The following is a 22705-nucleotide window of genomic DNA, read 5'->3' as shown; positions in this document are numbered from 1 at the left end:
ACAGCCAAACTTGAAGGTGTTTCTCAGTCCTCCGATTGCTCGAGTCAAAGACCTTAGTAAGGTAAACACCATGGACATGTAGCTGATGGTACACCCAGAGTTATTCTTGGAGTACTCGTTTAATGACATTCATATTCACTGTATCTTTTGATGGATGGAAGCCACATTGTGAATTGAGGACTAACTCCTTGGTTATTGGGAAGCTGCAGTTGAGGAGGATCCTGGCAATAATTTCCCTGTAGAATTAAGTAGGGAGACATCTCCGTAGTTACCACTGTTGGACATTTTCTTTTCTTGATGACAAACATGACTGCAGTTTCTCTGCCATGCCATTCTATTAACAGTTGAGATTGCTCTTTAATGTCAAGCTTCAGAATTTCAGCAATATAGTTTTGAAGAGTAGTCACTGTGTACTACACAACAGTCAATTTTAATTACGGTAAGACCATACAAAAGAGATAATAATAATTCTCCAAAGAGAACTTCCTTGTAGTTCTTTGTATACAACAATGGGACCTTGCACGTTCAACTGAGAAGATAGACACCTTCAGTTAATGTGTTTCCAAAAAGTCAGAAATCTCTTTCCATCCAGCACATCCAGAATATTGCAATAGGCTTTCAGAATTACTGCATCTGAAAATGGTATGTTTAATAATGGAGGTGAGATTATATATTCATATCTCTGGAGTTGATTGGAACCAATAACTTAGTTCAGAGGAATGATACCAAATCAAGACAACTTTTGATTGAAGTTGAAAAGAGTATGTTAAAGTTGCATGATAAAGTATGTATTTGAAATAGCTTATTAAAGATAACAAGACTGAAAATCTTTTTTTCTTCATTTTTAATCTTTTTTTTTTCATTTTAACGACAGTCTACATTTTAGTCAACAAGCTGTTGATGGGTCTGGTTCCAAACCCTCCAACACATCATCATTAAAGTTGCATTATCTTGAATTCATAAAGTTTAAGAATCTCCAGTTTTTAATTATCCAACAATATAATTGCAGTATTTAAAAACAACTTTGGCCTTTGCAGCTGTAAACATGCATAAGATATTATTTTTACATTTCAATAATAATACTGTGTATTAGCAAATTTTTCTGAAACCTCGGTGAGTCACTGCTGAACCATTGCTAAATCAAACCAGTTCAGTATTTTTGTTTTCAGTATAGCCCAATTTACCACATTTATTATCCTGACAAGTAACTGTTTGTCTGGTTTCACTGTAGTTCATTGGATGTGATTGCATCATGTTGTTGATTATCAGTAATTATTGCATTATTCAATCCTGGATATCCTAGTGACTAACTCTGAAAAAGGGTCCATTGTAATGTGCTGTTCAGCAGGTTCTGAGGTTTACCGGGACAGTTGTCTAGTTAAATTATGCATACATTAGTGGTTACATTTTTGTTTTGTTTTAAATTCTGCTGGGGAAGACACAAAATTATACAAAATTTCAAAATTACCTACGTACAAGATTATTTTTCTAATCCAAAAATATCATAAAAGTCTTGAGCTGAAAACCTGAACAGATCAACATTTAAATTTACAATTCTAAAAGCAAATAACTATTATGAAAAGCAAATAATAAAGAACTAAAATGCATTTTCTTCTTAAAGCATCTAATTTCTTCACAGTCATTTTAGTATTGCAAATACTTATTCACAATAACCATTAGGAATCTCAAAGTACTCTAAATTTCTGGGGAACCAAGTTATTCCATAATCCATGTAATTCTATTGGAATTATGTTCCCTGGTGCCACCTGAAGCATCTGTAAGGTTCACTTCACTTACCATAAAGCTATCACTGCTCCATCTGTCTCTATTCTTTAAGAGAGTCTAATCACTAGAGCAAAAATCACTACTCCTTATTGCCATTTCTCTCTGAAAGTGGATTTTGGTCCTTCAATTTAAATGGGAAATTCTTTGCAATGGCACAGAACCTCTTTAACAAGATCTTTGTAATTTTCTTAGAATTCCACTAGGACACTCGGGATTCTGAGTTTCAGGTCTCCACCTCCAAATTCTTTTTATCATTTGCCAATTTTAATTAAATTTAAACACAGTGTACATCTCTTACATCCTTATTTGAACTTTACAAGGCCCTCAAAGCATGAACTAAAGATTAGATTCCCTTGTGTTAATTAGACCTTTAACAGAACACACTACTGTTATAATTGAACACTTATCTCACAAATGTACAGTGATAATAATCTTTAGTTATTGATAAGTTCATCACATAAACATGACTTGCCCGACTGTGAGTCCAGGAAGGGGAAGCACAGTAGCACAGTGGTTAGCACAACACTTTACAGTGACCTGAGTTCAATTCCCGTCACAGCCTGTAAGGAGTTCGTACATTTTCCCCGTGACTGCGTGGGTTTCTTCCAGGTGCTCTGGTTTCCTCCCACAGTCCAAAAACATACCTGTTGGTAGGTTAATTGGTCATAAACTATCTCATGATTAGGCTAAAATCAGGGGTTACTGAGGAGCATGAGTTGAAAGGCCAGAAGAGCCTATTCCACGCGTATGTCCAAAAAAGGAACAATCTTGAGATGGGAAGGTTTAGAAATATTGTATTTAAGACAGCTGAGAAAGTAATGTTCATTATTCTCCAAATCAATATTCACACGTCGATTCGAAAAACTTGATTTCAGTGAATAAGTTGTTAATTCCTTCAAAATATTAAAATTTCTTTCACCATATAATGTGAATTTTTAAGACAACAAGTAAAATTTGGATTCGGATCCATGTACACTGAAGGATTGTAAAAATTTACAACTGCATTTGCAATTATGCTCTATTGAGTATTGAATGCAAATATTTCCAGTATATACAAATGCACAATAATCAGATTTATAAAGCTATGTAATGCATACAAATCCCATAATGTGGAATCTTCCCTTTATTTATACTGAAACTTAGTGATAGTGCAATCGTCAATCTTTGAAGACTGTAGATCTGCTTGCTACAAGCTAGGCAAGAGGTGTACTTACAAAAATTATAGACACAGTACCAGCAGTATAGCTTTCAACATAAGCATTGTCAGAATTGATAAATAAATTTTATGTATCCCAATGGTGGAGGTTCTGCTAATGGTGGAATTGAAAATAGCCCAGTAATGCCAGCATTGGTGGCATTAAACATTACCATTTGTTAAGAAACAAGGATGCTCAGATGACCAAACAACTGCAACTGGTGACACAAGAACCACAGATACTATAATTTGGAGCAAAAATCAAACTGCCAGAGCAACTCAGTGGGTCAGGCAGCATAGATGGAGACAAAGAGATAGCTGACATTTTGACTGAAAGCATTGTTTCTCTTTTTGCCTTCATGGATGCTGCCTGACCCAATGAGTTCCTCTAGCAGTTTTTTTTTGCTAACTGTGATTGGTAATGGTTCCAGACTTGGCACCAACTCTAGAGCATCTAACTAAACTTTTGCTCCAGAATCAGACTAGGTAGACCCACATTTACTGGCTTCTTAATACTTTACAGAATATTACTAAAGTACCACAAAATTCTGCATAGAATAACAAGTAGTACAAAAAGATAAAATAGGTGACAGTTGTGTAACAAGTAAACCAAGGACTAAACCCATTTACAATTACTCATATACTGTAGATGAGTTTTGTATAATTATAGAAACATTTTAAAAATTTAGACTACACTTTCATTCTGCTCATTCAGTCCTTTATTTTTGAAAGCAAGCAATTATTTTACATACATTTTCAGAAGTTATACTCTATCTGAAACAAAATGATTTACTGGACTGCACTGAGCTGATTAAGTATTCCAGATTTTAAAAGAACTGCTTAGTGTATATTGCTGCAGTAAAATCCTAAAATGAAACAGGTTTTGTCATTGGTTTACCAGGTAAAACAGAGAGCTAAGCAAGTTATTTAGGATTGAAATGGTAACATAATACTGCACAGGTAGTGTGATCACATTTAATTAGAAAGCAAGACCATCTTATGATCATTTTGTCAAAGTAATCAAATCATTTCAATAACTTGAACATTGTTGTTTGGCTCAGTACTAATTTTACTCTGCATTGGTACTGGAACGTGACTAGTTAGTCAGTCAATATATTATGATGATTCAGTGGCAAATGTCCCAAAATTATGACAGTATATGGCACTATTAAGCAACAGTGATATGCATCAATAGGAAATCACCATCTCATGGAGATGTAAGTGACAATTGCTGCAATATGTAATGAGGCATCTGTGTAAGAATGCACAGAGTTTCACTGCTGACTGCCTAAAACTGCATAACGAACACTGACAAGCTGCCAACTTGTTATCATTAGAACAAATTGCACACACCACATACACAGAAAGGAGTCTAAACTTCCAAGCTAACAGGATGACACCATTCAACCACATTTTGCTAGAGATAACTGTAATAATCAAATAGAAAAATGAAAAATGTCTGTTTTCATGAGATCAACTCAAGTTTTTTTTTAAATTGCAAGGCAGAAGAGATGGTTCAGTTCAGAAGGAATAGCTATCACACTTTGGCACACAGCTTTCACACTCATTAATTCAGACACAGTCCACCAAATCCAAGTTCTAATGATAGAGATGACGTTTTTACTATGATATTCAAGGTTTGGTTTTTAGTTCTTTTGCAGAACATGTGCAGGTGTAGTGACTCATCTGAAAGTGATATCTGCTTCGATTACTTCTTCAAATTTCCTGGAGCATCAGCTTTTCCTTTCCGTTAGAGGAAGGCCTTTATCTCACTCCCTGGAAGCTTCCACGAAACATGCAGCTGATGGAAAAAGGAGGTAGAACTATTTTCATTGGTCACTGTTTTTTGCAGGACACCAGACATCATGATAGAGGAGACAATGAATAGACTTGAACCTGGAGGAAAAGAAGTAGATCTTAGAGCAGGCCCTGTAATGAATGAGTTCTAATTTATGACAACCTTTTTTTTTGATGCACATTATGGAGAGGAAGACAGTAAGAATGAGGTCAGGATGGCAAATGGCTTGAAGTTCTGGCGAAAACCAGAAAATCCCTCGGTATCCACACATCCATGCTCAGTTTACCATTATAATTATGCATTGATGCAGGTCCCAAGAACATAACTAGTAAGAAAATATTCTTGTATATAATATTAAAGGGAAATAGGAAGATGTCACAAAAAAGACTCAAGTCATTTTAACCCAATGGCAGCCTTTGACAAGGCTGAAATAGACATGGGAAAAATGAATTGGAAAAATATCAAGAGAAAGATAATCCAGGATATAGGCATTAATCTTCAGACAAGTTTATACAGAACACCAACAAATGCCTCTGAGATTTAGATCTGATGAAGTGAACTTAAAGATACATTTGACAGTTCCAATTTGTTGCTTTATTACATTGCAAGTAGATTGTCAGAGATATCTGCTAAAAGCTGGAAGTTACCTTTAGCAGATGGTATGGCTTGTGCCATGTTATAACAAAATACATCCTAACTGCAACTCTAATCTTGCTTTATTGCCTCCAACCATACATCAACAATGCCATCTGGTACTACCATAAGCATCCATCTTAACACACCTCACAACAGAACAAGGTTTCCCTCTACAGCCAGGATACCAGAGATGAATGCAATAAAGTAAGCTAGATTCAAGGGTTAAAATTCTGTCATAAAATAGAAGATACTTGAAAATTAGCATTAAATAAGGAAATGCCTAGACAATTTTAGATTTTAACAGTATTCTAAGAAATAAAAGCCAACATGAACAATGGCAGAAGGATGGAAGGACTATGCCATTTAACTCTCACATCTTAAGGCAGAAGATATGCAGATTCCAAATTTTTAATCAAAGTTCTTATTGATACAATATTGAAAGATCACGTGATGTCATGTTTTTCATACAGCCAATTATTAAACAGTGCATCTTACCACAAATTTAATTATATGTTGAAGAAAGGTAGTGAAACTTATATTTAACCAACCGGTGTATTTTTTGTTAACCTATTACTTATTAATATTGGCCATATTTTCACCCAGTTTCTCCAGACAAGAAAAGGAAAAGAATTACATTTAAATGCGAAACCAGTTATCGTACATATTTATGCTCAAAACATTTACTTTTTAAATTTCTAACAATTACAAGCATCAATTTTCATATTATTCTGTCTAACTTAAAACTGATCAATTGCTTCTTCCATCAAAAGATTAAACCCTTCTTTCTGTCTGCTACACGCGGCAAGCGAGTTCAAAGAAGAGTTAATTAGATTTCCTACATTTTGAATGATTGAACATTTTAAATTGCTTATGTGTTACATTTAGGTTCTGAGGAAAAGCTGTCAATCAAATTTTTTTGGTTAAAGACAATCTTAATAAACTATCGGGACTGATAATTAAAATGTTTAGTTATGGTGTTGTGTAAATTCACATAACTTTTATCCTAAGTAAGCTTTCAGACTTGGAAATCCTTACCTTATAAATAGTATCTCTGACTTGTTTTATAGAGGATTGACTATAAAGTATTTGAGGCACTGGTAAATATAGAAGATACCTTTAGGAAGTGAAAATATAAATCAAGCCACTGTACCGTGAAGGATCCTCTGCCAAGCTGAAAGGTCCTTGGACTCTCAATACATTCCGCTTCATATCTGAACTTCCATAACTTAATGTAACCTAAAAACAATTGCTGTTAATAATTTAGTTAATACATTCAGAATCTTTTGAATTTGGTAGTAGAATTAGTTAATACATTCAGAATCTTTTGAATTTGGGAACAGAATTTATCCTTGGTAATTGCAGCTAAAATGAACACTGCACCTTTGGTCATCCGATGAATTCTCTTCAAATTGGTTGGTTCAATTAACTCACGGACAGGAAAGGAAATACAATAAAGGTCAATGCTGTTGTGCCTACTGACACCAGCAACAAAGGAAGAATGTATCATGTAATATTTTGACATCAACAGCATAAGTTGCCAAATATGATCCACCACTCCACTACCGCAAGGTGATGGAAAGAAGTTTCAAACGTAACGTTGTGTCAAGTAACGTGGTGGGTGTAAGACTGGATGCATCCATACAAGGAGTTGCAGGGAGCCCAGTCAAACCAGTAGTTACCTCTATTAAGTGGGGGTGAACTGGAGCTTACAAATCACAGTGACCCTGGTTTGATTGCTGATGTACGCTCAAAGCAGAAAGCAACTGGGTATGAATGAGGGAGGCTACCTTTTCGTTAGGTTAACTACAAACTTGCTCTGTAACTCACAACCACCCCTTGAACATGCTAAATGTGGTGCTAGTTAAGTTATGGTAGTATTAGACTTGGTTTTGATCCAGTCATCCATCAAATAATCTGTTAGAAGTCACTGCATTGGCCCAATTAGTGACTGGACAAAAGGATATAACATTGGTGCCCCATGCAAAAATTACCAAAACATATGACTGCTTTTGGGGGAAGTGAATAAGAGAAAGATAAATCTAAGTAATTTTAACAAGAGGTCTGGTGAGCCTGACCTGTTTGGGGATGATAGGCGGTGGGATCTGCTGCAGATTTTCTAGATGTGAGTGGAATAGGTCACTGTGAATCATCTTCACCTCCAACAGACCTTCGATGATGTAGCCAATAGTGCAGTCATCTGGAAGACGGATCTTCTCCGCCGTACTGATAAAGTTGCCAAAACTATTAATGAAAATGAAAAAGTGAAGTTTATACAAATTGTAAACTTCATCCATTTTTGCAATTAAAATACACTGATTGTAGAATTTAGGAAATCATCACAACTTCAGCTTTGAATGTGATTTTTCAAATCAGAAGACAATATAGGAAGAATTGCAGAGGACATGGTTGAAGGCATGAGGACAAAGAAATATGAACAAGAGATGTGGTTTTCATTATTCTTACACAGAGTTGAACTTTCCTCAAATGTAATTTGTGGTAAGATAAGATGTATCTTACCACAAATGTCAAGAGATTCTGAAGGATATCTTTTTTCTGTGCTTCAGTATAAAATTTAAAATGAAGATCAACAACCTTTGAAACAACCTGAGCAGAAAGTACCAATGTAAGAACAGATGAGGAAGAAAGACTAACAATAGGATGAGGGAGTGTGTGGGAGACCCTCAGTTACTCTGTTCAACACTGAGTATTCTTGTAACCAGCTCCTCTAAGGTTAGTCATAGTCATAGTCATACTTTATTGATCCCGGGGGAAATTGGCTTTCGTTACAGTTGCACCATAAATAATTAAATAGTAATATGTAAATTATGCCAGGAAATAAGTCCAGGACCAGCCTATTGGCTCTGGGTGTCTGACCCTCCAAGGGAGGAGCTGTAAAGTTTGATGGCCACAGGCAGGAATGACTTCCTATGATGCTCTATGTTGCATCTCGGTGGAATGAGTCTCTGGCTGAATGTACTCCTGTGCCCTCCCAGTACATTATGTAGTGGATGGGAGACATTGTCCAAGATGGCATGCAACTTGGACAGCATCCTCTTTTCAGACACCACTGTCAGAGAGTCTGAATGTTAACCTTTGATCTATGTGGTAGCAATTAAAACATGTATTTTTCATAGTTTAAATGCACGAGGCTCTTTTGTTGTTGGTTTATGGATGCAAATTTAACAAGTAACACTGACTACATTGAATGTTTAACAGGAAATACTACGGTAAGTACTTATCCTGAAGACTCACCCACTTCTGATCCTTATTGTTTTGCACTTATGGCTTCCATTATTATTCTCATATCCCTTATAGTTGTTTCTTTTCTATCATTAAAATGTAAATGCTTGCCTTGACAAAACATGACGGTAACTTGATTCAGAAATTAAATAAACTGCAGGCATTTAGAGCAATGGTTCTCAATGTGGGCTGCATGGCTTCCCGGGGGTCATGCCATATTTCATACGGGCCACAAGTAAAAAAACAAGAAACTGGGGGCCACAGGAGTTTCTGAATGGGCCATGATAAGTTTACTGTTTTAATGAAATATTACTAAAATATACAAATAATGAAGAAATAAACATATGTAATTTAATTCAAACCTTGAATGAAATGAATGGGAAGATATGCCAGATGATGCAAAGAGGCAGCAAAACAGCATAGCACCACACGTGTGTATGTCTCTTGTTCACGCACAGAATGTCAATTGTTGTCTCTGCTTCTGTTTGACAATGCGCAAATCACTATTCACATCCTGCAGGGCGCCCCGCTGAGCCACACTCCACATCCACCCCCAAATCACAAACTGCTGACGGGATGGGGGTGTGTTTGTTTGCAGCACGGCTAATCAGCGAGTATGCTGTAGGACAGGGGTCCCCAACCTTTTTTGCACTGCGGACCAGTTTAACATTGACCATATTCTTGCGGACCGGCTGACCGGAGTGGGGGGGTGATGTTCAAGTAGGGTTAAACTCACCTCAGCATGTCTTTTACAGTTAGGGTTGCCAACTTTCTCACTCCCAAATAAGGGACAAAAGTAACAGTCAAATCCCGGGACACTTTACCCCAGGAAAGACTACCATAATCATGAAGCCTTGTGCAGGCACCTGTGTGCGATGTGTGCATGCGTGTACGTGCCGATTTTTCCCCACAGATCGGTTTTGCCTTCATCTTCCTGACTATACTGTACATACAGTACATTATTTCTAATTTATATAGGCTGTATATTTATCATATCATTCCTGCTTTTACTATATGTTACTGTTATTTATTTTAGGTTTTATGTGTTATTTGGTATGATTTGTTAGGTTATTTTTTGGGTCTGGGATTAATGGTAATTGCTTCTTCGCTTTACGCCATTTCGGCACGAAAGGTTTCATAGAAACGCTCTACCTTAGCGGGGGAAATACGGGACAAGGGCGGTCCCATATGGGACAAACCAATTTAGCCCAATATACAGGATGTCCTGGCAAATACAGGACAGTTGGCAACCCTATGTTCAAGTTCAACAGTGCGTGACAGGGAATGAGGAAAGGTGCAGCTGACTCATATCGTTTCCTCATGGCCTGGCAGCACATGCTTTGCTGCCCGGTACTGGTCTGCGGCCCGGTGGTTGGGGACCGCTGCTGTAGGAGGCTGAGTTCTGTATGCCTTCCACTGACCCATGCCTGATATAATATTTATGAAACGTGACATGAAGGCTGCAGTTGGGTCATTTGCCAGAAACAACTAAATTGCAGAGAGGTGTAAACATGTGAAGTCTATCACTGCATCACTATCTACCACTACAACTTCCATTAAATCCCTGATACTTATCATATTTTGAAAGGAAGCTCAGTTCACTTTTCTTGATAGTACTATAGCATTTCTTAATGATAAGCAGTTTGGAGAAGAAACCGTCACTGCTCAGTCTGACATATTTTACCTGCCAGATATATTTGAAAAACTGAATTTATTAAATAAACAGCTACAAGGAAAAAAAACTGCAAGCTCATATCATGCAAAGAGGCTGTTACCACTTCCCCTGGAAAATTCAAACTTTTCAGCAGTAACATTCAGCTGAAAGGAAGAGTATTATATATATCATAAATAAAGTATCCTATTTGGAGCTCTGAAATAGTTTTATTTTTCATGTACTGTACACCTGTAACATAGTTAACATACACTATCTATAACCTGTAAAAACATAAATAGTGATGATATATTCAAATAATTAGTACAGTTGACCAAAAAAAACTTTAGCGACTAATGGAGATGATGGAGGGTGGGGGCCACAGAGGTAAATGCAAGTCGCAAGTGGGACATGAGCAGAAAAAAAGGTTGAGAATTACTAGTTAAGAGAACAAGGGATGTTCCATCTATTTTAATCTCACATCAGAATTTTGCTTTTCAATCAATCAGACGCTAAAGAGTGAGTTCAAAGTCATCAGGAAGTCTTAGATTTAGCTGACCACAATGTATCCACCAACATATTAAACAGCTCAAACATTCAGTTGCCTAAATAGCAAGAAGAAATAGATTTATCTGCAAAAAGAAATGGTAGTTTTAAGTAACTGATTACCAGTAACCATTTTATCAAACAGTTACTATGAGGATACTGCAAGGAGTTGCAGAATTATTGTTTCTTACTTTAAAGCCCTTTAAGCATCTATAAATTAGTGCATCAATTTCATCTCTAAATACATTAGATCCAAAGGCCTTGAATTTGCACATATTCCCCAGCATTTAACTTCTTTGGTTTGAAGGCTGTTGTTAAATATGCATATAACAACTGTAAAGTTTGGTTTGCAAGTCATGAACATAACAAGGCTTTGGATGGGAAAGAGCAGCACTTAAAGGAGATGCAAATCATCAGCTGCAAAAGTGTAGAAGTGGAGCGGAAAAGCAAAATTCATCGGAGGCTTAGCCTTGGTTAACCAGATAGCAACTAACTTGGAAGGGAACAGCTGCAGTTAGCAGAATAAAAAGTGAATGATTGTTTTTAGAGTACACATAGTCTAAAGACCAATTGAATACAGCTGAGAACTGAAAGCCAGCCCTGTGCGTGTATATGCATGCATCAAGTTCATAATCAAAGTCGTGTTTATATCGTATGCACCTCACGTCGACAGAGGTGAAATGAAAAACTTGCATGCAGCTGTATCATAGGCATGTAGCATCATATAAGCAGCATTCACAAGAAATAATTAAACGTAAGTTATACACAATCTTTAGAAGAAAAACCTAATTAGAACAAAGGAAGATAAAAAAAATTCATTTGAGTGCAAAGTGGTCCAAGTGCCCAGTGTTGCTAAACAGTAATGATCAGGGTTTTGCTTTTTGGTTCAAGAATGAAATGGCTGAAGGAAAGTTGCTGTCTTGACCACGGTGGTGTGGAATTTCAGAGTCCTGTACCTCGTGTCTGATGGTAGCTGTGAAAAGATGGCACGGCCTAGATGGTGGGGAGCTTTAATGATAAATGTTGCCTTCTGTAGATATCACTCATGGTGGGGAGGGATGTGCCTGTGATGTATTGGGTAGAGTCTATTATTCTCTGCAACTTCTCACATTCCTGAGAATTGAAATTGCTGTACAGGACCATGATGCAACCAGTGAGGACACTTTCAACAGTACATGGGCTGAAGTTTGTTGGAGTGTCTGATGGCAAGTCAAACTCCCTTAACATCGTAAGAAAGTAAAGACACCAGCACGATTGCTTTATGATTGCGTCCATATACTGGGCCCAGGACAGGTCATCCAATATGCTTACACCCAGAAATTTAAAGTTGCAGGTGAAATAGCACTCTAACCAACTAATACCTGCTTGCTTTGCTACTCAGTGGAATGACAGAAGCATAGCTTTTATATAATCACACAATGCAGGTGGAGACCAAATGATTATTAGCGATCATAGTTTTAAATCTGACTGATTGCTAAGAGCAAGTAATCCATGTGAAATTTTATTTCATATCAATCAGGTGTAAAATTTATAAATAATCATCAGCATAGGGTGTTTATAGAAATCACTTGCTATAATAAAGATCCATAAATGTAGAAAATCATTTTTGTAAATGACGTATTATTAGCAAGGAGACCTTTGATCCAAAACAGAGTTATTCCTTTTACAATGGATAATCAACTTTTATATAATTGGTACCAAAAAGGGATTAGATGTATAGGAGACTGTTATGAAGGAGGTGTATTGATGTCATTTGAACAATTAAAGAATAAATATAAAATATCAAATAACACTTTCTTTTTTTACCTTCAGTTAAGGGCTTATTTAAGAGACAAACTGGGTCAAACAATGATTTTGCCAAAACCTAATGAAATTGAAATTTTAATTCAAAAAGGAAAAATTTAAAAATTTATTTCTTTTATGTATAATCTGATTCAAAAACAGACACTTAAACAAGGAATTCACAAGTCAAGACAAAAATGGGAAACGGATTTGAGTATTAATATTGATGAAACAAATTGGTCAAGACTATGTCTTGACAGTATGACAAATACAATAAATGTTCGACTCAGATTAGTACAATATAATTTTTTACACCAATTATATATTACACACAAAAAATAAATAGATTAAGTTCAAACTTATCTGATCAATGTTTTCGGTGTAATCAAGAAATTGGTACTTTTTTACATTCTACTTGGTCCTGTTCCAAAATTCAACCTTTTTGGATAAATTTAAGAGTTTTATTGGAACAAATTACTGGAACTCAACTTCCAAATAACCCTATATTATTTTTATTAGGTAACATTGAAGGGATAAAACCAAAACTTAAATTGAATAAATACCAGAAAGAATTTATAAAAATTGCATTGGCAGTAGCCGAGAAGGGTATAGCAGTTACTTGGAAATCGGATTTGTATTTAAGTATGGATCGTTGGAATAATGTAATTTTTAGCTGTATTCCACTTGAAAAAATTACTTATAATTTAAGAGATAAATATGATACATTTTTGAATATTTGGCACCCTTATTTACAAAAGATAGGTTGCCATTTCTAGGTGCTCCGATGATAAAGATGTTGGTCCTTTGGGGAAGGTAACAATATATTAAATTTATTTCAAATCCCATGGAGCATGTGGAGACCTTCCAACATCCAGGCAGTCTTTCTTTCTTTCTTTTTTTTTCTTTTTCTTTTCTTTCTTTTAGGTAGGGGTACATATCGAGGGGAAGGGTTAAGGGGAGGGGGAGGGTAGATATTATTATTTCATGTAATCAAGTTTGAAAACTCAATAAAAGTTATATATATATATAAAATGACATATTCTTGCTGTGTTCTAAGTAGTTATTTTGTTCATTTTTAAGTTTACTTCTGAGAAAATCTACACTTGAAACGTTTGGGACACAGAACAGTACAGCACAGGCCAATGCGGTGCTGACCTTTCAACCTACTCCAAGGTCATTCTAACACTTCCCTTCCACACAGCCCTTCACTTGTCTTTCATCCATGTGCCCACAATGTGAGTTTAGATAGTCAGGAAAAAAGATTAAAAATCCTTAAATACATGCCCGCTATGACCAGATATTTTGGTCTGGGGAAAAAAGATTGTGGCTGTCCACGCTATCCATTGCATAACTTTATAAATTTCCTTCAAACCTCCTCTCAACCTCCGCTGCTCGAGAGAAGATAGCCCTAGCTTGTCCAACCTCTCCTCACCGCACTGTATAGAACATTTACAGTAAATACTGTAGTAAAGTTAGTTCAGTGGGTAAACACTGACGAATTTAACTTGTACCAAGCATTGATATCAGTGAATTTCTCTTTCTGGCAATTTTTTGCAAAAAGCTCATTAACAAGAGGAATTAACGTCTAAGATGAAAACTAAACATACTAATACCAATACAGAGTACAGAGCATAAGAAAATGCAGTTTGAGATGGCCTTGCAGCCTTCAAAGTTTATTCTATTTTAAAGAACTGAAACAAGTAGGGTCTTGATTTAACATGACTTCCAAAGCACGGGATAATAAACAGCAGCAGTTTTTCCAGTTCTGCACAGGAATCTGTGACAGGACTTTTGCCAGTTTTTCTGGCACTGGTACAATAGAGTGTTTCCCAAGGTGTAATCAGATGGGCTCTATTAAATACAAGAAGAAAGACCTATGTTTAACATTATGCTTCTTATACCTGAGATTATTCCAAGCTGCTTTGCCGACATAGAAATATTTTTGAAGTCAAATAGACACTGGCTCAATGGTGATGATTTTCAAACATAAGTGAAATAAGTGACTGTTGGGAATTGAGGGAAAGCTTGGCAGAAAAAGTAGAAAACTGATGCATGCAGCTAAGTAAATAGCCAATGGATAAATAGTTCAAAGCAGTACCTGGCCCAGGGACTCATTTTTAATGCCAGCCCCCGGCTTATGCAGAATCCAGCTCCTCCTGTAGCAAACCAAAACTTCACAGAGGTCTAAAAGGCACAAAAAAGACATGCCATTCATAAAAATAACCAAAGAAATTAGTACAGTGATAAATTTGTATCTCCCCAGAGCTTGAATTCTAAATGCAATTCTGTACAGATCCCAGAACTTGATTTTACAAGACTTGTGCAGGCAAACTGAGAGAATAAACAGTACCACTTAGAGACACTGGTATCTGGGTCTCTTCCCTGTCACTAAGGAAACGGCTTGAGCGTGCAAGTATGCCTGCCAGCAGTAAATAGATTCTGAAAGAAATGAGCACTAGTTTAAAAAAAACTCCAGAGAAAATCATGAGCTTAAAAGCTGATAAATCCCAAAGACCTTATGACATCTCACAGTTCTGAAGGAAGTGACTCTATTATCTTCCAAAATTCTGCGGATTCTGTAATGTTACTGCGGATTTGAAGGCAGCTAATGTGACTGCACAATTTAAGACACGAGTGAGAGAAAACTAGGAACTGCCGAGACATTAACTTATACTCTGTAGCAAAGAAATGTTGGAATCTACAATAAAGGTTCTAACAACAGAAAATGATTTTATAGAGTTACACACACAGAAATGCGCCATTCAGTCCAAAACATCCATGCTGACCTTTTTGCCCATTTACGCTAATCCCATTTTCCTACATTACGGCCATATCCTTCTTTGCTTTGCCTACCTCAGCTTGCCTCTTAAACTGTTGTGATTGTATCTGATTCCATCACCTCCTCTGACAGAAATCTGTGCTATCTCTAGCTCCATAACTAAATAATCAAGATACAGTGCCTATAAAAAGTATTCACTCCCAGCCCCCTGGAAATTTTCATGTTTTATTGTTTTACAACATTGAATCACAGTGGATTTAATTTGGCTCTTTTGATACTGATTAACAGAAAAGATTCTTTCGTGTCAAAGTGAAAATAAATTTCTACAAATCGGTCTAAATTCATTACAATTATTAAACACAGAATAATTGACTGCATAATTACTCACCCCCTTGAAGTCAGTATTTAGTAGATACACCTTTGGCAACAATTACAGCCTTGAGTCTGTGTGGATAGGTCTCTATCAGCTTTGCACATCTGGACACAGCAATTTTCCCCATTCTTCCTGACAAAACTGCTCAAGCTCTGTCAGATTGCATGGGGATTGTGAGTGAACAACTCTTTTCAAGTCCAGCCACAAATTCTCAAATGGATTGAGGTCTGGACATAAACTTTGTTATTTTTAACCCAATCCTGCGTAGCTTTGGCTTTATACCTGGGGCCATTGTCTTGCTGGAAAACAAATCTTCTCCCAAGTTGGAGTTCTCTTGCACACTGCATCAGGTTTTCCTCCAGGATTTCCCTGTACTTTGCTGCATTCATTTTAACCCTACATCTTCACACACCTTCCAGGGCCTGAAGCATCCCCATAGCATGATGCAGCCACCACCACGCTTCAAGATAGTGATGCTGTGTTTTTGATGATGTACAGTGTTTGGTCTGATGGTCAAAAGCTCCAGTTTGGTTTCACCAGACCAGAGAACCTCCTTGCAGCTGACTTCAGAGTCTCCCACATGCATTCCGGCAAACGCTAGCTGAGTTTTCATGTGAGTTTTTTTTTCAACAGTGGTTTTCTCTTTGCCCCTCTTCCATAAAGCCGTGACTGGTGAAGCACCCGGGAAACTCGTTGTATGTGCAGTCTCTCCCATCTCAGCCACTGAAGCTTGTAACTCCTCCAGAGTTGTCATAGGTCTCCCTCACTAGTCCCCTTATTTCATGGTCACTCAGTTTTTGAGGATGGCTTGCTCTAGGCATATTTACAGCTGTGCCATATTCCTTCCATTTCTTGATTGACTTAACTGTACTCCAAGGGATATTAACGGACTTGGAAATTTTCTTGTATCCATCTCCTGACTCATGCTCTTCAATAGCCTTTGCACAGAGTTGCTTGGAGTGTTCTTTTGTCTTCTTGGTGTAGCTTTTGCTAGGATACTGACTAAGCAGCAGTAGACCTTCCAGATACAGGTGCAGTTTTGCTATAATCATTTGTAACACCTTGACTGACACAGGTCTCCATTAACCAATTATGTGACATCTAAAACCAATTGGAGGTGAATACTTCTGCAATCAATTATTTTGTGTTTTATATTTGTAATTAATTTAGATCACTTTGTAGAGATCTGTTTTCACTTTGACATGAAAGAATCTGAGTTTGATCAGTTTAAAAAAAAAACAAATTAAATCCACTGTGAATCAATGTTGTACGGCAATAAAACATGAAAACTTCTGGGGGTGGGGGGTGAATACTTTTTATAGGCACTGTATGCAATAAACAACGGCCGGCTGGTGGCACAGTGACATCAGTGCCGGACTCCGGAGCGAAGGTTCCTGAGTTCGAACCCAGTCGGGCCGTTCCCGGGCACGCTTCCCATCCGTGCCGGGTTGAGTGTTGAGCTCGCAACTCGGCCCCGTAAAAAAAAAGCTGCGCTGTGAGAAGAACGTGGGGGACCACTCGCAGAATCTTTCCTCCAAGACAACCACTTGAAAAAGTGGTCGCCGAGGCTCTGGCAGAGTATGGCACATACAAAAATACAATGCAATAAACAACTTGGCTTTCCCGAGAGGCTTGCATGCATGCATGCAACCCAAAAGCATGGAGTGAAATACTAAACTTGGCATATCGGATCCAGTTTACCAGTTACTAAGATTTTAACTCCACTTGATCCCAAATCCACCTGCTTTTCTATGCTAAAACTGCCTTCTATAAGCACTGCCATCATCATCTTTCCATCCTGATTTTTCTCCCTCTCTCTTTCCTACTACCTTCTTTGCCTTCTCTTTGTCTCTCCCTCTTTCACTCCTTTACACCTTCCCTTGAATTGAGATCATTCAGCTTTTCAAGACTTAATAACACTATATTTAAGTGACTGGTCCACTTGAATTTCAGGTTAGATGTAAAATCCCAGATCTTGATGGTCAAGAATATTATCATCTAGAAATTGTTATACTCCTTGTGTTGTGTGAGATCTTTGTCAGCCATTTGTATGGCTCCAGCGTTTACTAACCCAGGCATGGATATTCCGTCTGGGTAGCCTCCAACATGATGGCATGAACATCGGCTTCTCTAACTTCCGCTAATGCCCCACCTCCCCCTCGTACCCCATCTGTTACTTATTTTTATACACACATCCTTTCTCTCACTCTCCTTTTTCTCCCTCTGTCCCTCTGAATATACCCCTTGCCCATCTCTGGGTCCCCCCCACCCCTTGTCTTTCTTCCCCGACCTCCTGTCCCATGATCCTCTTGTATCCCTTTTGCCAATCACCTGTCCAGCTCTTGGCTTCATCCCTCCCCCTCCTGTCTTCTCCTATCATTTTGGATCTCCCCCTCCCCCTCCAACTTTCAAATCTCTTACTCACTCTTCCTTCAGTTAGTCCTGACGAAGGGTCTCGGCCTGAAACGTCGACTGCACCTCTTCCTAGAGATGCTGCCTGGCCTGCTGCGTTTACCAGCAACTTTTATGTGTGTTGCATGGATATTATGCAGGTCTGTTACATTCATTGAAGAGTTGTAACAAGAAATGAACTTTGCACAAATCATTAGTGAATGTCCCCTTCTTGAAAAATAAATATGATTGTGCAGAGTTGCATGCATTTGACAGGAAGATTAGGTTTGCCCAATCTATGAAGGCTCTGAGGATGTACCTAGCATCATCTTGAATACTGTATATATTTTGACTGTAAAAGTGTGTGCAGCAGAGTTTCATTATTCTAGTGCCAGGGATAGTGGGTTTGCGTCAAAGGAGAGATTGAGTTGGCAAGAAATGTATTCTCTACTGATGGAGGAGATCTCATTTCTTACAGGGTTTGAAGGACTGAATGTTTTCCCTGACTGAGAAATCTCAGACCAGGCATCATAGAATAAAGGCCAAGTTGTTTCCGACTGAGTGCAGGAGAAATTTATTTACTTACAGGGTGGTGAACCTTTGGAATTCTCTATCCCCGTGGCTGTGGAGATTCATTCATTAGACCATTCAAAACAGAGATGGATAGAATTCCAGATATTAAGGGAATCCAGAGATACAGGGATATTGCGAGGAAACTGATGGAAGTTCAGCCATGCGCTCAATAAATGACAAAGGTGATTCAAGATTCACATTTCTTTCATTGTTGTTTTGTTAGTTCTTTATGCTGTTACACATTTATGACACTTACCGACCCACCACCCTTTATCCTCTCTACAGCTTCAACAGGATGATCAAGACTTGGTCTGCCAATATAAACATCTTGGGTGTGCGAGTATGCAGACAACAGGTAGGCCAGACTGCGAATGTTTACATAATTGTCATCATCAACGTGGCAAAACCATCTAGAAAGCAAGCAATAAGATTAGAAACAAATTAATATTTTAGTCATTGCAGAGGTAAATGGAAAAGTTCACACAACTAGAATGGTGGCGTTGTGGCGCGGCAGACAGTGTTTCCGCCAAGAGCTCCAGTAACCAGGTTCCATCCCGACCACCACTGGTGCTGTCTGTGTGAAGTTTGTCTGTTCTGCCTGTGATTTCAGAGGTTTCACTTGTGTATACCAGTTTGTACTGGACACGAGGAAATCTGCAGATGCTGGAAATTCAAGCAACACGCACAAAATGCTGGTGAACGCAGCAGGCCAGGCAGCATCAATAGGAAGAAGTACAGTCGACGTTTTGGGCTCAGACACTTCGTCCGGACTGACTGGAAGAAGAGATAGTAAGGGATTTGAAAGTGGGAGGGGGAGGGGGAGATCCGAAATGAAAAAATTCAGAGCGTGAGAAGTGTCCTTCCCACCTACGCTTGTGACACTTCTCACACTCTGAATTTTTTCAATGATTTTAAGTTCCCTGGCCCCCATTGTCTTATTTTCACCATGGATGTCCAGTCCCTATATACCTCCATCCCCCACCAGGAAGGTCTCAAAGCTCTCCGCTTCTTTTTGGATTCCAGACCTAACCAGTTCCCCTCTACCACGACTCTCCTCCATCTCGCAGAATTAGTCCTTACTCTTAATAATTTCTCCTTTGGCTCCTCCCACTTCCTCCAAACCATAGGTGTAACCATGGGCACCCGTATGGGTCCCAGCTATGCCTGCTTTTTTGTTGGCTATGTGGAACAGTCCATGTTCCAAGCCTATACTGGTATCCGACCCCCACTTTTCCTTTGCTACATTGGCGCTGCTTCCTGCACGCATGCTGAGCTTGCTGACTTCATTAACTTTGCCTCCAACTTTCACCCTGCCCTCAAGTTTACCTGCTCCATTTCCAAAACCTCCCTCCCCTTTCTTGATCTTTCTGTCTCTGTCTCTGGAGACAGCTTAGCTATTGATGTCTACTATAAGCCTACTGACTCTCACAGCTACCTGGACTATTCCTCTTCCCACCCTGTCTCTTGCAAAAATGCCATCCCCTTCTCGCAATTCCTCCGTCTCCGCCGCATCTGCTCTCAGGATGAGGCTTTTCATTCCAGGACGAAGGAGATGTCTTCCTTTTTTAAAGAAGGGGGCTTTCCTTCCTCCACTATCAACTCTGCTCTCAAACACATCTCTCCCACTTCACACACATCTGCTCTCACCCCATCCTTCCGCCACCCCACTAGGGATAGGGTTCCCCTTGTCCTCACCTACCACCCCACCAGCCTCCGGGTCCAACATATAACTCTCCGTAACTTCCACCACCTCCAACGGGATCCCACCACCAAGCACATCTTTCCCTCTCCCCTCTTTCTGCTTTCCGCAGGGATCACTCCCTACGTGACTCCCTTGTCCATTCGTTCCCCCCCCCCATCCCTCCCCACCGATCTCCCTCCTGGCACTTATCCTTGTAAGAGGAACAAGTGCTACACATGCCCTTACACTTCCTCCCTCACCACCATTCAGGGCCCCAGACAGTCCTTCCAGGTGAGGCAACACTTCACCTGTGAGTCGTATGGGGTGATATACTGTGTCCAGTGCTCCCGGCGTGGCCTCCTATATATTAGCGAGACCCGACACAGACTGGGAGACCGTTTCGCTGAACACCTATGCTCTGTCCACCACAGAAAGCAGGATCTCCCAGTGGCCACACATTTTAATTCCACGACCCATTCCCATTCTGATATGTCTATCCACGGCCTCCTCTACTGTCAAGATAAAGCCGTACTCAGGTTGGAGGAACAACACCTTATATTCCGTCTGGGTAGCCTCCAACCTGATGGCATGAACACTGATTTCTCTAACTTCTGTTAATGCCCCCTCCCCTTCCCTTATTTATTTATTTATTCCTCCCCCCCTTTTTTTTCCCTCTCTCTGTCCCTCTCACAATCACTCCTGGCCTGCTCTCCATCTTCCTCTGGGCTCCCCTCCCCCTTTCTTTCTCCCTAGGCCTCCCATCCCATGATCCTCCCCCTTCTCCAGCTCTGTATCCCTTTTGCCAATCAACTTTCCAGCTCTTAGCTTCATCCCTCCCCCTCCTGTCTTCTCCTATCATTTCGGATCTCCCCCTCCCCCTTCCACTTTCAAATCTCTTACTAGCTCTTCTTTCAGTTAGTCCTGGCGAAGGGTCTTGGCCCGAAACATCGACTGTACTTCTTCCTATTGATGCTGCCTGGCCTGCTGCGTTCCACCAGCATTTTGTGTGTGTTGCTTGTACTGGTTATTAGGCTATTTGGCCCCTATAAGTTACCCACTGGTGTAGTTAGGCAGTTGGGCATGTGAGGGGTGGGGGATAGGCAACAGGAAAATAAATGGGGGTTACAAGCGTTTATAAATAACAGTGGTGCAGGGACGTGTCTGTCATTCTTTCTTTTTCCTCTGCTGATTCAGAGGCTCTTCTTATTCATTGTAAACCATTCTGCCTACTCAGGGAATTTCACTGTTATCCTGGCCAGTATTTGCATTCCCCCTTATGCAAATGTTCAGTCTGCACAACAGCTGTTGGCAGATGACTTTTATCATTTGGAAAACATATTTCCCAATTCCGTCATTTTCACTGGGGGGGGGGGATTTAAGCCAATGTAACATGAAACATAATCACCAGATAATTAGCTGTTCCATGCATGAAAACAGAACTTTGGACCACTTCTATACCAAAATTAAAGGGGCATTTTGCCCCTTCTCCTGAGCATTCCTTGGCAAACTCTGACCATGCCATGGTCATGGTACCGATTTAAGATGGCCCTGGTGAACAGAGTGACTACTTTCCTGCAGCAGACAAAGAAAACTACTAGCTACTTTATTAATTACAATCTTTCTGGTAAACAATCACTGCAACTAATAGCCTGCAACCTCGGTTTCGGAGATGAGCCTCTATACAACCTGACATTTTTGAGGTGTGAACTGAAGTTTCGAAGGTGTAAAACGGTTGCACGTGGTGCATATAGGCTGAATTGAGGCAGCAGGCCCAGTCCCAAGAGCGAGGAATGAGCGAACGTTTGGCCATTAGCGGAGCAGACTTGGAGGTGATTCAATCTGGCAGAACCAAGGCAAGCGGAGGCGAGGTGGTGGGCTCAACTGCAAGGAATGACCCGAGGTTTGATCAATTTAAGCACTGGGCCAAATTGGAAAAGTCGGTTACGGGCCAAATCCAGGCAAGAGGGCCCAAACCTGAGAGCAGGGAATGACCCGAGGTTTGATCGATTTAAGCACCGAGCTGAATCGAGGTAGCAGGGTCCGGGCCCGAGAGCGGATCAGAACAAAGGGCCCAGATTCAAAAGCGAAGAATGACCAGGTTTGGATAATAAAACAGATTAAAAAGCTCAGGGCATCAGGATCTGTCGATTCAGCTCACTGCTTCACAGGGTTTACTCGTCTCTGCACTGAACTGTGGCCTGCAATTAATGGCTCCTGAACTGGCTGCAGTGATGACCGGCTTTGCGGCTATCAACTCACTTTCATGAACTTCAGA

General features: G+C 39.4%; 1 protein-coding gene across 2 annotated transcripts in view; it reads right to left on the bottom strand.

Moving 5' to 3' along the window:
* Window positions 1–842: 842 nt before the first annotated feature.
* rfng (RFNG O-fucosylpeptide 3-beta-N-acetylglucosaminyltransferase) overlaps window positions 843–22705 on the bottom strand; it is a 42316-nt gene continuing 20453 nt past the window's right edge. Inside the window, exons 4-8 of one of the 2 annotated variants that reach the window (XM_063074432.1) lie at window positions 19006–19159; window positions 14732–14817; window positions 7490–7655; window positions 6565–6663; window positions 843–4876 (exon numbers count right to left, since the gene is read on the bottom strand). In XM_063074432.1, coding sequence (XP_062930502.1) covers window positions 4844–4876; window positions 6565–6663; window positions 7490–7655; window positions 14732–14817; window positions 19006–19159 — 538 coding nt within the window. In that variant the 3' untranslated portion in view covers window positions 843–4843. The remainder of the gene's footprint in view (window positions 4877–6564; window positions 6664–7489; window positions 7656–14731; window positions 14818–19005; window positions 19160–22705) is intronic. The other variant, XM_063074431.1, reaches the window with a different exon arrangement.

The sequence above is a fragment of the Mobula hypostoma genome, chromosome 22 (assembly GCF_963921235.1).
Source record: "Mobula hypostoma chromosome 22, sMobHyp1.1, whole genome shotgun sequence".
Lineage (NCBI taxonomy): Eukaryota > Metazoa > Chordata > Chondrichthyes > Myliobatiformes > Myliobatidae > Mobula > Mobula hypostoma.
Note: the sequence above shows the minus strand (reverse complement) of the source record. Positions and strands in the feature narration are given on the sequence as shown.